The sequence below is a fragment of the Pituophis catenifer genome, unplaced genomic scaffold (genome assembly GCF_029215685.1).
Source record: "Pituophis catenifer annectens isolate HBS135680 unplaced genomic scaffold, rPitCat1.0.hap2 SCAF_3, whole genome shotgun sequence".
In the NCBI taxonomy this organism is placed as follows: Eukaryota; Metazoa; Chordata; class Lepidosauria; order Squamata; family Colubridae; genus Pituophis; species Pituophis catenifer.
The window spans coordinates 169,750,954-169,768,108 of record NW_027256883.1 but is presented as its reverse complement, the minus strand read 5'-3'; the positions used below and the strand labels follow the sequence as shown (position 1 = coordinate 169,768,108).

Sequence of the window (17,155 nt, the reverse complement as noted above, 5' to 3'; positions counted from 1 at the left end):
TGCAATTTTCTGGAGCCAGACCGGATTGTGATCACCACGGATGCCAGTCTCCATGGTTGGGGAGCCCATCTGGAGGCACAAGTGGCACAGGGACAATGGACTCCGGCGGAGCGCACTCACAGTATCAACTTGCTAGAGCTACGAGCGATCCGCCTCGCTCTGCTACACTTCAAGTCCCGGATTCGCGGCCGTCACGTTCTAATACTCACGGACAACACGTCCGCCAAGGCTCACGTAAACCGCGAAGGAGGGACGAGGTCGCGGAGCCTGATGCTCGAGTCGGAGCGTCTGTTCAGCTGGGCGGAGACTCATTTGGCATCGATCCGAGCAGACCATATTTCCGGGATAGCCAATACTCGGGCGGACTGGCTCAGCAGAGAAGTGATCGATCAGGCCGAGTGGCAGCTCCTTCCCAGTCTGTTTCAGGAAGCATCACTTCGCTTTGGGCGGCCGGTGGTGGACCTCTTCGCCAGTCCGACCAGCGCACAACTTCCGAGGTTCATCTCTCGATTTCCAACGCCGCTCGCAGAGGACACAGATGCACTGAGATGCAGTTGGCCGGCCGGCCTTCTGTACGCCTTCCCGCCAGTGCCATTGATTCAGCGAGTGATCCGGAAGTTGCTGGTGGAGAAGGCGGAGGTGCTGCTGGTGGCGCCGTACTGGCCGCGCAGGCAGTGGTTCGCGGACCTCGTGGAACTTTCGGTGTCGGCTCCGTGGCGAATCCCTCCTCATCGGATTGTCTTGCGTCAAGGAGCCATTCAGCACCCCGAGCCCCAGCGGTTCCAGTTGGCCGTTTGGCATTTGAACGTGTTATCCTGAGGAAGGGCCGTTTGCCGGACGAAGTGATTGGGACGATCCAGGCGGCCCGTAGACCTTCTACAACAAGGATTTATGAAGCCTCGTGGAGGGCCTTTTGTTGCTGGTGCGCGGCGGCCCATGTGGATCCGACGTCCGCGACTATTCAGGATGTTTTGGGTTTCCTGCAAGCGGGGTTGGGCAAAGGCCTGGCTCCGGCTACCCTTCGACGTCAGGTGGCGGCCCTGGCCACGGTGCTTTCCTTTCCTCCGTATGCATCACTGTCCCATCACCCGTGGGTGAGGGAGTTTCTTCATGGGGCTACAAACTTGCGGCCGCCCACCGTTCACCGTTATCCCTCTTGGGATTTGGCGCTGGTTTTACAGGCCCTTACTGTTTCACCGTTTGAGCCGCTGGGTTCTATTTCTTTGAAGTTTCTGTCGTTCAAAGTAGCTTTCCTGATAGCTATTACGTCGGCTCGGCGCATATCTGAGCTGTCGGCTTTATCCGTACGGAAGGATTTGTGTATTTTCCACGCTAACACCGTAGTGCTTCGACTTGATCCTGCTTTTACCCCCAAGGTTAACTCTTGGTTTCACCGCTCGCAGGAACTGATTCTTCCTGACTTCTGTCCGTCGCCCAGTCATCACCGTGAGGTTCTTTGGCACACACTGGATGTGCGCAGGGCCCTAAGGCGCTACATTCGCAGAACGGAGTCCTTTCGTAAGACGGAGGCGTTGTTTGTTTCGTTTCATCCAGCTTCTATGGGGAAGAAGGTGTCGTCAGCCACTATTGGTCGTTGGATTAAGGCCTGCATTTCTTCGGCTTACGAGAGGCAGGCGCGCCCTGTGCCCGCGAGAATTCAGTCCCATTCGACCCGGAGTGCTGCCACCTCGGCTGCCTGGGCTACCCAGGCATCGGTGTTGGACATTTGCAGAGCTGCCACATGGACTTCCTTGTCGCCGTTCATTCGGCACTATCGCATTGATGCTTACGCTTCGGCGGAGGCGTCTTTTGGGCGGAGAGTTCTGCAGACTGTGGTTTCTGGCTCCTCTGAGGGGAGCGGGGGTTTGCCCGACCCTGGAAATTAGGCTTGGGTATGTCCCTATGCTGGAGTGTAGTAGCAGCGTTCTGGAAAATGGACGTTGTCTTACCTGAACGTCCCTTTTCGGAACGCTGCGTATACACTCCATTTCCCACCCATTTGTTTTTGTTTTTGTTGGTTGGTGTGTGTTTTGTTTCTGGTTGGTTTAATAAACTTGTTGTGTTTCACACGCTGTGTCTTCGTTCAAGACTGGGGAATTGAGTGCAAAAGGGGCGTGGTAAGAGCACAGAGTAGGAAGTTATTTAAATAAAGGTTCTCTCAGTTGCTGGCAGAAATGAGGATTTAACCCTATGCTGGAGTGTATACGCAGCGTTCCGAAAAGGGACGTTCAGGTAAGACAACGTCCATTTTCTTTAACCAGAGCAATGCCATGCAGACTCTCCGTCATTGGCACAGAAACGTATAGGAAAGAGTGAAGGAAAGGAAATCTTCACTGTCATGTGACCTCTGAACTATAGTTCCCACATCCTGGTAGATCCTGCTGCTGCAAATACATTAGAAATTATCAGAGGCAGAATTTCCTGCTGATTTTGGGCAGGAAATAATATAAAACAATGGGGGAAAAAGTTATGCTAAATGTCAAGTAAATTTAATAAGACAAAAAAGGGAGGTGGTTTGGAATGTACTAATTCTCCCCAATAATGGGAGGGAAAGAAGGCCCCCTAAATTACATCCATTTTGAACATCCTCTCAAATACTGATAATAAAATAATAATTTTAAAAGACTGGCACCTGGCTAGTAAAAGGCAATCCATCTCTGCTCTAAGTGATCCTTGCTCTTCTTGTATTTCAGCTTATATAATAGATTTTTTTTTTGTTAGAGAAATAATGGTATTGATGGCAACACTGAAACCAAAGGCAAATTATAGCACAAAGAACAACAGAGGCTTTCTACGTGCTATCAAGCCTCAGTGGAAATAGATGACCTGATTATTTTATTGTTCTGACAAATGATAATCTAGATTCTAGACACTGGTGGTACATTTGATACAGAGAAGCTCTGCCTGGAGGTGGCATATATTTATTCATTTTATTTTCAACATTTACGCAGCCACTAACTCAAAGTGACTCTGCACAGCTGAGAAAAGGTCATCAACAAAATGGAGTACATTTAAAACAAACTAAAACAATGAAATGGCAGCAGACTAAAATATACTACAACCTAATTTATTGGGACCTGGCTCATCCAGACCCCAAAACATGGAGAAAGATGTCTTAATTTCCTTTTTTTAAAGACTTGCAGGTTTGGGATCAGCTGTATCCCAGGGAGCAGATTGTTCCAAAAGTGAAAGGCCCCACCCAGAAAGCATACCTCCAAGGTCTCCTAAGATGGTAATGTCACATTGAAAAGGCCTGGAGTACACCATCTTGTATTCTTTATTGGTGGTGACTAGCACCTTGAATTGTACCCAGAGGTCTATTGCAAGCCACTTGAATCTGTGAGGAAGGTGTAATGAGGAACATACATGATTGCCTCTACTACTGCCTTCTGGACCAAATGAACAAACGCACCTTCTCCTGCTCCAGGAATGGGTGCAATTTGTGCAGAAGGCAAAGTTGTACAAAGACCTTTCTGGCCACAACTGCACATGCTCTACCAGCAAGTCCAGGGGGACACCCAAATTGCATTAATCCCAGTTAACATCACACACCTGAGACTTAGTCAACTCCATAGGTCTTGCCCAGCTGGAATCCACCTTGGAGTAAAATCAAATGATTTTATCCACCTGATATTGAGAATAATTTTCACAGCAATCCTGGAAGTGCTCTCCCAACTCCTCTTCAAACCAATGAAGATTGGGTTGCCTTGAACTGGGCTGCCAGGCAACACTCATAGGACACAATGTTGCTAATACCTGGCAATCTGCAGGGGAGCACCCCAAACAACCTTCAGTCTCTCCCCTCCCCCCCAAAAAAAACAATAGCAACCCTCCCACCCATTCCCATCCCATCTTTGAAGGATAGGCACCCACTACCCCCTGAGCCCAGCTGGATCTAAGTAATACATACCTACTATATGGAGGGATACAAGGCTTTGGCCATAAACTGGTTTTCTGAATAGCTGATCTGTTCTTTCAGATTTTTCAGATCTGTTCTTTCAGAGCTGTCCCCAGGGTAACTTTGCTGCAGTTTTGGTTTAAAGCTTTGCAACAATTTTGTAGCTTCTCTTGCTGACTCGGCAATTACCAATAAATTGCTTTTATTTTCAAAGCAGAAATGCTGTAGCATATATCACCTTTGAGTATGCCAGTGACAAACTCAGACAAAATGGAAGGTTTTTTGTTATTTTTAGGTATTTAAGCATGTGCCCTTGTGTATGTTCAAAATTTTACCATCATTTTACAAAATCCATAATAGCAACATTGAAAGATAAAGTGAGAGTATAGGATGTTATTCTGAAAATATGTTCTAGACTAGGGCTGTTAAACTCCTGGCCCACGAGCCAGATGCATCATGCGCTGGCCACGCCCGGTTTAGCAAAGGGCAAAAAAAGTCCCGATACGTCATGTGATGCTGCTGTGACAATGTGAATTTCACACTCCTGTTCTAGACAAATGATGATCTGTTCATTTTCTTAAGTGACAAAAGTTTCTGAATTTCAGTTTCGTTTTTATAAAATGCATTTTTTGGAAAGCTTGAGGAGAACTCTGGGAAACTGACATCTTTCTTTACCAGCTTTTAAGCAAATACTTGGTTAATGATGAAAAGAAAATGGGGTTAGAAATTAAAGACATCATAACTCAAACATCATGCCTGTTTCCATAAATCTATGTAACTGTCATAGTTCACAGTCCTATAATGCTGCTTAAATCTAACTTGTGATACTTTTTTCCCCATAAGGCCTACCCAGTTAGCATTCTGCATAGCCCGTCATGTAGGAATGAAGTTTCCCTAAAATAAAGTCAATCTGCATATCTTGCTCTTCTTGGAAATACAAGGAATGCTTCTTCCTGATCTTGATTCAGTTTATCTAGATTTATCACAATATTTGTTTGAAGTTGCTCTTAGCTAAAGTTCTAACCTGCAATACTTTTTAAAATTTTTATTTTATTCAAAAGCAAAAAGTTAAAATACAAAACTCCAAAATAGTCACATACAATATGTATATTGTATGAATGATTTTAAATTGGGTGTTTTAATCAGGTTTTAATTTTGAGCCAAAATTATTTATTACTTTTAATTGGTTTTTAAATTGATGTATATATATATAATGTTTTAAATCGATGTATATATATTATGTTTTAATCCTTCAGGAGGAGGGCGGTATACAAAATAAATAAATAAATAAATAAATAAATAAATAAATAAATAAATAAATAAATAAATAAATAAATAAATAAATAAATAAATAAATAAATTGTATATGTGTTAACTATTTTAATGCACTTTTTTTTCAATATCTTGCTTGTTTTGTGTTTCTGTTTGTTTGTTACCTGCAAGAATTTAAAGTGTGATGATTCAAATGTCAACATCTTATATCTTTTACTTTTTTTTTTTGTTAAAATTGCACTCCTGTAGAGAAAACTAATAATTCAGTTTGGCCTGTGAGGGATAATTTTTGTCTTATACCTTCCAGTGTTAATATTAAAGGCAACGGTATCTTCAGGTAGAATGGACCAATATATGTAAAAATAGATTTTGTAATATATACTAATGCTTCCTATCGGATTCTAGATCCCATCATTTCCCCATTATTATTAAAAAGCAAATTCATGAGATTAAACTAGATTTTCAATTGATTAGCTGCTAATTATAGATTGTCCTTGACTTAAAACTATAACAGAGTTTGGGATTTCAGTTATAAATCATTGTGCTCCTAACTTGAGGCACCATGTGACCACACAAGATTTATGACCATTTTGCAAGCAAGTCACCAGTCATTAAAGTGAATTCCAGTGGTACCTTGGAACTCATTGTTAATTGGTTTTGGGAGGCATGATGAATACCAAAAACTATGAAACAATTTTTTTCCATAAGCAATAATATGAGAGAGTCACAAGGCAGATGACACCGATAAGTATTAGCTTGTATGTCAAGTATGAAATAAACGCTGAGTACTGGGACAAAATTTTTGCATCAAAATACACTGAGTACCAAACTCAATGAGTTTCAGAGCAGATGAGTACCAAGGTACCACGGTATGTGGTGGTTAAAGAAATCCAGCATATCCAGTAGGCATTTTCTGCCTAAAAATGGCAAAAAATGTCAAAACCACAGAACACATCACCACAAAACACTGCAACCAGTCGTAAATGAGGACCCAGATTGTTGGGGCAATATGCTATTTAGTATAATGTCTTTGGTGTAAGCCGCCCAGAGTCCTCGGAGAGTGGCCAGCATAGAAATATGATAGATAGATAGATAGATAGATAGATAGATAGATAGATAGATAGATAGATAGATAGATACATAGATACATAGATACATAGATAGATACATAGATAGATAGATAAATGTGAGGCAGTTGCCAAGTGCCCAAAATGCAATCACATGACCATGGGAGATGGGAAAGTGAAAGTCATAATTTCGAGGATGGGTTATAAATAGCTTTTTAAAAAGTCCATCATAACTTCATGTGGTAGTTAAATGGTCATTTGTAAGTTGAAGAGTACCTGTATTTGGATACTTGGGAAAGAGCTTAGAATCTGGAATATAGAAATCTGCCTAATAGCAGATAGGTTTCCTTGGCTATCTTGTCATTTGGCCTGCTCTGATTAGCAATATTTATCTTGAATCTCTGGCAGAAGTCTTTCATATCACCTCTTATATTTTATGATTTCACCCTGCCCTTTGGGAGCCCTTTTAATTATGGCTGGTCTAAAGGTATACTTTTGGCCTTCCCATCAGTTGTCCTTGAAATTGGATAAATAAAGGAAATAAATTCATCTTTTTCATGAAAAGCATATGCTGAAACACTATTGTCTTTTATCCACCAATGGGCTGTAGCAGTTCTTTATTATTTCCCCAAATGATTAAAAAAACATTGAGGGAGAACATGTTTGGATGCTCACTTCTTACAATAGATCATCTCCTTGCTTCTGTGGGATGCAAAATGATTGTGGGGCAAAGTAGCAATGGAACAAGGCAAGAGGAAAGGAGCAAAAGCCCCTAGTGCCTCCCTTCCAGCCTTTGGATGATAGATGGCCAGTCCAGAATGATATACTTAATAATTAGTTGAGTTCTAATTCACTATATCCAAGAACAAAGGAGCATATGATGCAATTAAAATTTTAAAAATACCTTTTAAAGCAATCAATATATGCGAATTAAGTGTTGCAAGTTTCCAGTATATCAAATGAATGTTTCTTACAAGTCTGTTGTAGCACTTCCTTAAAAGGAAATACTATTCTGGTAGCATATCTGACTTTTTAAAAATCTTCTTTTCCCTGACTTTGAAGTTTTGTTTTACTCTGCTTTTCTTTCTCCCCTTTAAAAGCAACACACCCTCTCTTTCTCTCTCTCTCTCCATCCCCTGACAATTACTTTTTTGTAATGACAGCTGTGCTGGATGGGCAAGGCAGGATATAGGGTAGAGAGAGATAAGTCCTAACTTTTCCTTTTAGACTAGCAGGTAAAAGGGCCAGACGTCCTGTTCCAACTACTATGAGGTGACCACCCCTTTCCTCCTGAGCCCTTCCAACCATTCATTTTTCTGGAGGAGAAACTGCACAAGCCACATAGCCTGTCCCAGGCCTTCTAAATTAACCTGTTCCCTTTGATAACTCCGAGCAGAGGAACGGCTTTATTATTGGCAAATTCTGTTGTATTTGTAGAAAGCAGGTATCTCATTCCTCTTCTTGTCCTTTCTCCCAGTCAGCAAAATGACTTGGTTCAATCTTGAACATAGGTCCATAGAACAATAGGGAGTTGCTTTTGGTAGTCTTCATTCTGATGCAAGCAGAAACCCAACATCTGTTTTCAAGACCTTATAATATCTGGGTTTAGCAGGAGCATTTGCATCTCAAATTATTTTAGTAGATTTAAGCTTCAGGGAAATTGTGGTATGGTTATCTTTGGTTTCATGTTCCTTTTTCTGTCAGGTTATTGTTTTTCTTTATTTTAAATCATGTACTACAAAAATTAAATCAATCTATTTTTCCTTTTTAAGATCATAAGTTTTAACTGCTCTGTTTTCCACTAGACAATGAAAATCCGTGTGTGTGTGTGTGTGTGTGTGTGAGAGAGAGAGAGAGAGAGAGAACATTAAAAATAATGATTGAATTTTCAAATAGCTCTCTTGAGGAAGAGAACTGAGGCATAAAGTCATGTATAACTAAGTGCATGATTTATTCATTGTTTCTAAGCTAAGCAGTTGCAAAGGTAGAATATCCTTGTTCTGCACTATACACAGAATCATGAGTGTCCAGGGTGTGGAGATGGAGCAAGAGGAGGCATCAGATGCATCATTACATCAATGCAGAAGCAACATGGATTATGTAATTTACCGTATGTCAGTTGTGTTCCATTACAATCAGAAATTACTGAACATAACTCATGTCAAAATTTGCACAATGATATCACGACCTGTATCTGATATCTGTGTGTGGGCCACTGTATATCTGATTAATAGGAATTTTAGAAATCTTTGCTACTGGAATAATCTCAGTAATATACAGGGGAAAAAGTCCTTTACTTACATTTTCTGTATTTATTTGTCTCATTCCAGCAAACATCCACTAGGAAGTCATGAATATATTCAACACTGCAGGAAGTTTGACATAGATATCCGGTTGCAGCTGATGAAGAGGAAGGCTGTTCGCAGTGACTTGGCTAGGACGGTAAATGCCTGGCTTGTAAACATAAAAATAGGCTCTAACAAAATTGTTGCTTCTTCACGAGTTCTAATTCAGATGAAACACATACAGTATTTCCATTAATATCAAGTTAGAGCATGTTTGGTAGAAAAACAGTTCTTATATGTTGAGGGCTAGGACAATGTCTTGTCTTAAACTTAACTCTTTATATTATTTTTAATATTGTTTGTTTTTAATCCATAATTATCAATGGAATAGCATTTGTTGCTGGTTTAGTTGTAAATCTTTAGTTGAGGATTGTAATCTTAAAAAGGAATAGTAAGATTCAGCATATGTCTAATGCATGGGTGTCAAACTTGGCGCATCACGCTGCTGTCATGCAACATTTCACAACCTTTTCCCCATTCATGAAGCTGGGGTGGGCGTGGCCTGCACATGACACATCTGGCCTGCAGGCTGCCACTTTTGACACCCTTGGTCTAATGTTAGAGGGTAACAACATGCTGTCTAGAGTCTTAAGACCTTATTTATGCTCCTTAGAAGCATTTGAGATTAAACTGCTAATATTCAGTATCAAATATAATCCCTATATTTTAATAAAATATATCCTAAAAGAGCTATGCTAATTGTCTGAAAGTCTCCACATATATCTTAGCAAAGATTCTTCCCCCTTCTCCCCCAGCCTGCCAAGATAAAACCCAAAGTTCAGCCCTGCACAGCCCTGCACAATATCTGGTGATATTATTAACATGCCCACTGAAGTTGTCAGAGGCAATTCACAATCACTGTATTAATCATCATAGTAACTGACATCTGGCATCTTGACTCCTGTTTAAATGCCACCTGCAATGTAGAATACCTCTCTGGTACAAGTATGACTTTGATCAGATGTGCTGATACCTGAGAAGTGAGAACAACAATCATACCTGGATGTCTGTTTATGCAGAACACTTGTTAGAGCTAATAGCTTCATTTTATACCTTACTGCTGCAATTAGTTTGTAATTGTAATTAGTTGCATTGCAACTACTTCCTTTGATATTTTGTGTTGGACAAATTGCATTTCCCTAACATAAGAGAAGTTATCAGTGGTATAATTTCAGGACAACAACTTTAATAAAGAGAATGTTGACAAACCAATAGTGATGTATAAAAGAGTAGGCCTATGTATATAAAAATTAAATGCTCAGAACTGAATCCTTTGCTTTAATATTTTTGTATAACAGATCAGAAAATCATCTATTTAGCATCTTAAGATATCTTTTTTCAGAGGGCAGTTTTACGAGTCTATTCTGCTTCCTGAAAAATCTAAATCAAATTTAAAAACTATTTTCTAGAAACAAAATTGTTCCTGCAAATTAATAAGTAAGTAATCCTTTTGTCAGAAAGAAATTCAGTGCTCTATCTCTTGGGAAGCATTTATGCATAGTAAAAGCATTATTTATTTAAGCATTCATTCAATCGATCAATGGTATATGGCCAACTATTTTACAAAAAAGGGCTCAGGATTAAAAACAATTGACCAACAACCATGATGTCCAAAGTCACTAATACAACCCAACTCATAACTTAACAGAGCTCATCTAACCATCTGGACCAAATTACCTGGAGGAACAGCCAGGTCTTTAATAGCTTACAAATAGCTAAACCTGTGGCCATCTGGATCTCCAGAGGGATGTTGTTTCATTGAGCAGGTGCTTCCACAGAGAAAGCTTTACTCTGGGGTCCAATAAAATGACATTATCTAATGAAAGGGACCTGAAATATGCCCTCCATGATAGATGAGTGAGGTAAGCAGACAGTATGAGAATCAAGTTGTCCTGCAAATAGCCTGGCCCTGTGCCACGTAGGCTTTATAGGTAATGACCAGCATCTCCCAAAAGTCCACTGGGAGCTAGTGCAGTGATGCTATATAGGACTAAAAAGAAATGCCAAGAGCTGCAGCTTCTAAATGCCTTTCAGGTCCATTGTAGAGCGCATTACAGTAATCCAAATGGGAATTGATTAATGTGTGAGTCACTGAGCAAAGCCTCCTGGTTCAGGAATGGGTGCAATTGGTGCACAACTTGTACAAATGTCCTCCTAGACATGCTACCATTGATTCTTCAAGCAAGAGACATGAGTGAAGGAGGAGTCCTAAGTTGCACACTGACTAAATGTTCCCCCACGCAGATGGAAAATTCTGGATCCTTGTGGGGAGGGTTAGTGGTTGGAGGTTTTAAAACTCTTGGTCTTGCCAGGGTTAAGAAGAAGCCTTGATCCAAACCCCAACACCTTCATGGCATTGGGTAAGAATCTTGATGGCATCACCTGGTTGGCCCAAGACAGAGATTTATAGTTTGGTTCATTATCAAACAATAACACAGACAGCTTTGCAGCAGGCAGCCTTAGCAAGGGTAACAGAGAAGTGTTGAGTATTGTTGAGCAACTGCTTTTCTTAATGTAGGTGAATGATGACCAAAGCCCTTCCACACTCAACCACTATGTTCATCTCCAAGAGAGGCCAATCAAGCAGACCATCACCAGGTAAAAAAAATATGAATGAAACCAGGGATGCTATTCAGCAGGTTCTGACAGGTTCTGGAGAACCGGTAGCAGAAATTTTGAGTAGTTTGGAGAATCGGCAAATACCACCTTGGGCTGGCCCCAGAGTGGAATGAGAATGGAGATTTTGCAATATCCTTCCCCTGGAGTGGGATGGGAATGGAGATTTTGCAGTATCCTTCCCCTGCCATGCCCACCAAGCCACACCATGCCCACCAACAGAACCGGTAGTAAAAAAAATTGAATTCCACCACTGAATGAAATGCCAGTGTAGCTGGTAGAGAAACTATAGACAGATAGAACTTCTGTGGACTGTATAGGATAATATGAAATGATAAAAAGAAACATAAAAAGACATAGCACTATCTGATGTGCTATGTGCTGATTTTTAATGTGGACCAGTCATGTTTGCAGGCCATATGGGGAAAATCTGCAACTCACTGGTAGAACATATGGTTAGCATGAAAATGTTTCATGTTCAACATTGGCAGCTCTAAAAATGGCTGAGAAAAACTCATGACTGAAAACCTGAAGAATTGCTAATCAGGACAAACGGTTCTGAGTTAGAAGTGTGCATATAGGCTTTGACTTGACATAAATCGATCCTCCACATGTAACAAACTTTTTTCCATTTTCTATTCTGAGCTGTTCATTGTTGCTTCTTCCTATAGGCAGGCCCTGACCCTTCTTTTTGATACCTTCCACAATGAGGTGGATGCCTTCTTAGCAACTGAGGTAAGATGGCAGTCTTCAGATTTGGGGAGGGAGGGGTTAATATCTTGATGGCAAGCTCAGTTCAGGAAATGGCAAGCACATGGGACCCTCTCGTGGCTGGACATGTCAGTAGCAGTTCCACAGCATAACCTCAGAGCCCTGTGCTGAAATCAGAGAGGTAAATTCCAACACCAGCAGCAGAGTAGCAGCTGTTGAAACCAATCGGTTGGGTTGGGTTGGGTTAATGCTGCTACTACGGCTATATTTATCATCCTCAAGGTAAAAGACATGGAGTGGAGATGTTGCCATGCATGAGTAAGTTTCCTGGTTACTACCATTATTAAGGAGCCTATCCTGAGCGAGTACTCCAGATTTGGTGCTAGTCTTGCCTGAATTATGCTTTTTAATAATATTTGGAACATTGCTGTATTATTTGATGTGACTGAGTGTTACTAGAAATGTAAGTAATACACTTTTGTAATCTGTAGGAAATGAAATCACCCATTCAAAAAATGTTGCAATGGGTAGCATAGCAATTCTACACATCTTCTTCTAATCACTCTCATCTCTAATTCCCCACAACCACCCCATTGCAAGGCTTACAATTTTCAGAATTTGTACCATTGTGTTTCTGTTCTTGCTTCCTACCACAGCTTGTTTGAATAACAGCAGAATAAGAAGTTTCTGAGCTTTGTTTGTTATTCATTTATTATTCAAATTTGTGTAGTCGCCCATCTTAGTGTTATATAATAAAGAGAAGCAACCTTTGGGGAACTGAATGGTACATTTAGTCCCACAGTATATAGGCCTAGGATATATGAACAATTGTAGTATGTTAGGCAGTACCAAGGCTAGCCCTTGAAGAAATATATGTAGCACATGCTTGCAGAGAAGATGCATCATGGTATCAGTAAAAATTAAAATCAGACATGAACAATGAGAAGCAGCAGCTGAACCTGGGTTGCCTTGGCTGTATTTTAGTAATGGTGGCAGGATGGCTATGGGAAGCATTGGGTGGTGAAATGGCAGTGTGTAGAATGGTGGCAGACCCACTTAGTTTCATCTACGGAATCCCTGAGGGACCAAGTGATGCAAGAAAGACATTTCAGCAGAAAAGGATTGTCACTCCTGTAATTCATAGGTTAGCTGCTATATTGGTGACAAATTTGAAGAGCCCAGAGGCTCCATCCAGGCTTTTTGGGGTGAGGGGCTGGTTGTGTACCTCTATTTTGTAAAGCAGTGTAACATCTAATAGCTTTTATGTGCTTTGGTTACTCATTTGAAGATACTGAAAACAGTATTATAGTAATAAAACAAATATTTTGTGATAATATGAAGAAAATAAGTGGTAAACATATTTTCTCCACTGTGGTTTCCTCCAGTAGGTTCCCCCACATCTCATTGCTCACAGCTTGTTTTATTTCCTTTCTGAAACTGATTAGAGAAGGTTTTTTTAGTGCTTCTTCAATGGGACTAGGTCTGCTTATAAAGATAGACAGTTAACACAGTTCTTGCTTACTTCACATTTTCCTCATTCCATCTTGACTGCTTTATGGGGGTCAGATTTCCCAACATAAAGTTGGGGCTATCAGCATAAGGTGCTTGGGATGGCAGCCAAGAGGTTGTTCTAGTTAGCAGTATGAACTATCAGTCAAAGCAGGAAGAAAAAAAAAGAAAAAAATTGGGTGTACAGAAATGGTTCTCAGGTTCTATTTTTTACAGTGTCAGCAGAGCACCATAAGGTAGAAAGTTCCTCTTTGTTTCCGTTTTCCTTCCTTTTAGAGATAGTTGTATATGTATGCATAAATGCATTTTGGTTTTGCTGCCAGGATCAGATATTTGTGAAGCTTTAGCCTTTGCCCAGCTTTTTCTTTCCATTTAGAATAATCTGTGTTATTCAGCTTTTGATGCAGAGATTAGAATGTTTGTTCTAGATCATATGAGTCACTAAAATATGGGATAGGGAAGCAAGATATCCTTGGAGTTCTTGCAAATGTGATACATGGTCAGTACTGCGTGTAAATATTCTCCTTATTTTTATCTTGTATTTTCTTACTATTCTACAGTTACTGAAAGGTAAGATATTTTATGTCCATAAGAACACAATTAATAGCTGTGATACAAAAAAGTGGAAAGAGGAATTGAAGAAGAACAAAGAACATGAGCTTAGAGTGGCAGATCCTTTGAAGCTAGCATTTCCTTTGACTCTTCCTGTTTCAGAATCTATAATTTAAGAATTTACAGAACTATAAAGAACTGTATAGAATAAATCTCCACTCAATTGAGTGGGACTTACTTCATAAGTTTGCACTGACAAAGTTTGTATCTTAAAGATTTCACGATGTCAGAAATAACAGAATTGGAAAGGACCTTGAAGGACTTCTAGTCCAACTGCTTGAGTAGGAGATCTATACCATTATGGATAAATGGTTGTCCAATCTGTTCTTGAAAACCTCATGTGACCCACAAATTTTAGAGGCAGTTGTTCCAGTGATTAATTGTTGTTACTGTCAGGAAATTTCTCTTTAATTCTAAATTGTATCATTCTTTAATAATTTTCCATATTGTCCTGCCCTCAGATGCTTTGGAGAATAGGTTGACCCCCTCTTCTCTGTGACAGCCTCTCAAGTAACTCTACCATGTCATCCCTCTTTGCTAGAGTAGACATCCTAATTCCTGCAACTGTTCACCATCCAGTTTAGCCCCCAGGTCCCTATTCATCTTCGTTGCTCTTCTCTGTACTCTTTCTGAGTGAGTCAACATATTTTTTGTATCATGGTGTATCATGGTGACCAGAACTGGATGAAGTATTCCAAGTGTGGTCTTATTAGTGCATTATAAAGTGGTACTATGGCTTCATGTGATCTTGATCTTGATACTAGCTGTCTGTAGATGCATTGGCTGTACTGCATTGACTTTTTTGGCAGTTGCACAACACTGCTGGCTCATACTTAAATGGTTGTCCACTAGGATACCTAGATCCCTCTCACAGATACTGATGTTGAACCAGGTATCATCTATTCTATATTTGTATATTTGGGGTGGGGATTTGCCTAAATATAAGACCTTTTTTCGCCACTGAATTACATTTTGTTTGATAGGGCCCAGTGTTCAAATATGTCAAGATCCTTCTGATTTTGAACCTATCTTCTAAATTGTTGGCTGTTGCCCCATTTGGTGTTGTCTATAAATTTGATGAGTTCCCCTTTTATCCCCTCATTAAATAATTTATGAATAGGTTAAAGACAGAACCGTGAGGTACCTTCCATTTAGATATAGTTCCATTGAGGACTACACACTGAGTAAACACAACTGGTCAGCCAGTTGTGAATCCTTCTAGTGCTGATGCTGTCTATCCCACATTTTTCTGTCTTACCAAGAAGTAGGCTGTGATCTACTTTGTTAAATGCCTTACTGAAGTCTAAACTATGTCCACAGCATCCACTAATTTAGTCACTTTGTCAAATAATGCATAAGATTTGTCTGGCATGATCTGTTTTTAACAAACCCATATTGGCTTTTAGTAATAGCTTTGCTCATTTCTAAATGTTCCCAGATTTGTTGCTTAATTATCTTTTCCAGGATTTTCCCAGGTATTGATGTCAGGCTAATTAATCTGTAGTTTCCTGGATCCATTTCCCCCCTTTTTGAAGATTGGAACCATATGAGCTTTTTTGCAGTTCTCTGATAGTTTCCCGTTGCTCCAGAAATTTTGAAACATTTGGTTTAGTGGTTCTGAGATCACATCTGCCAGATACATCAGAATCCTGGGATACAATCCATCTGGTCCTGGCGATTTGAACTCATCTAGAGTGGTTAGATACTCTCTTATCATTTTGTTGCCTATTTTGACTTGCATTCCTATTCTGTCTTCTATGGTATTGCTTTTGATTGGTTAATCTCCCCCCCCACTACTTTTTTTTTTTGTAAAGATAGGTGCATTTAAGCAATTCCTGCTTTCTCATGGCTACCTGTTACTTCCCTGCCATCTTCTCCAATTAGTGGACCTATCATGATTGTATCACTATAATTATGTAATGTATTTCTGTGCTCAAAATGTTTGATGTCAGAACCTGCATCATTAGATAAATAAAGAGTTGGTGGTTTTATAAAGAAATGTGTGCATGGTGAAGGAAAAAAAATCAAAGGGAATTTGATTTTATCAAAGGGAAAATAAAATATAGTGCAAAATAAGGTAAAGCTTAAGTTTATTTGTTTAATCTATCCTTCTATCCAATCTAAGAAAGAAACAATTGATAAGCTTCTTGAGACAAATATTATGCAGCTTTTGTGTAAGTTGTATATATGAGAATGAGAGAAACATAGGGAGTTTAAATATTTCTTATTCTGTTTTAGAGATTATTCATAAACAAATAATTTCAAACACATATAAAATCCTAAACAATTCATATTTGAGTTCGTAAAAGATTGAGTTGTTAAGTCCTCCGTAAAAAAGGAAAAATAATACTTTTATAGATGAATGTACATATAGAAATCACAGAAATTGTTTCTGCGATTCTAGTTTCCACAGAGCACAATTTTTACACTTTGCATCTTATTTTTCCTGTTTGATATACATCTATCCCTTTCTTTCCGGTTTTGCTTTATGGAATCCCATTTCTTCAAGTGCTGTCCAGTGAAGGAAGAGAATTGTAGATCTTTCTTCCGCATCTTCTGCAAGACTATATGCAACAGAACCTTCTCAGGACTCTTATCCAATAAATACCTGCATTTTGCAGGCAATAGGTGCAGTAAACAACAGTGCCCCTTAGTGGCAATTCTTTCTATGCCTTCTGGAGCAATCACTTGAATTACTTTATATTGGTGGAACATGTTAATAGTATCAAATGTCTTCCAAATTCTACATGAAGGAATTGAAACACACACAATTCTTTCATGTAGAATTTGGAAGTCACATGATGCTACCTTTTTCCTTTTAAATTAAGTATGACTTTAATGTTGAAATACATTAAAAACATATTTGAAGCCATATTTGAATTTAAGACAGAAAAGATGGTAATAATTTTTCCACAAGTTTAGATGGTGAAGAAAAAAAAGGACCATTTCAAGTTTAACTGAGTTATTGTTTTTGATTTGTAGAAACTGATACATATGTATGCGTGTATATGTGTGTGTGTGTGTGTGTGTGTGTCTTTTATTATATATATCTGAGCTAAAACTCACAATAGCTCAATAGGATTTGTCAGAGGTGAGAAAAAGGGACAGACTCTTCTTTTCTAAAT

General features: G+C 39.6%; 1 protein-coding gene across 1 annotated transcript in view; it reads left to right on the top strand.

Moving 5' to 3' along the window:
• Window positions 1-17,155, top strand: part of PIK3C2B (phosphatidylinositol-4-phosphate 3-kinase catalytic subunit type 2 beta) — an 83,108-nt gene that overhangs the window by 17,470 nt on the left and 48,483 nt on the right. Inside the window, exons 5-7 of the mRNA XM_070939766.1 lie at window positions 8,568-8,679; window positions 11,101-11,180; window positions 11,870-11,933. Of these exons, the coding sequence (XP_070795867.1) occupies window positions 8,568-8,679; window positions 11,101-11,180; window positions 11,870-11,933 (256 nt within the window). The remainder of the gene's footprint in view (window positions 1-8,567; window positions 8,680-11,100; window positions 11,181-11,869; window positions 11,934-17,155) is intronic.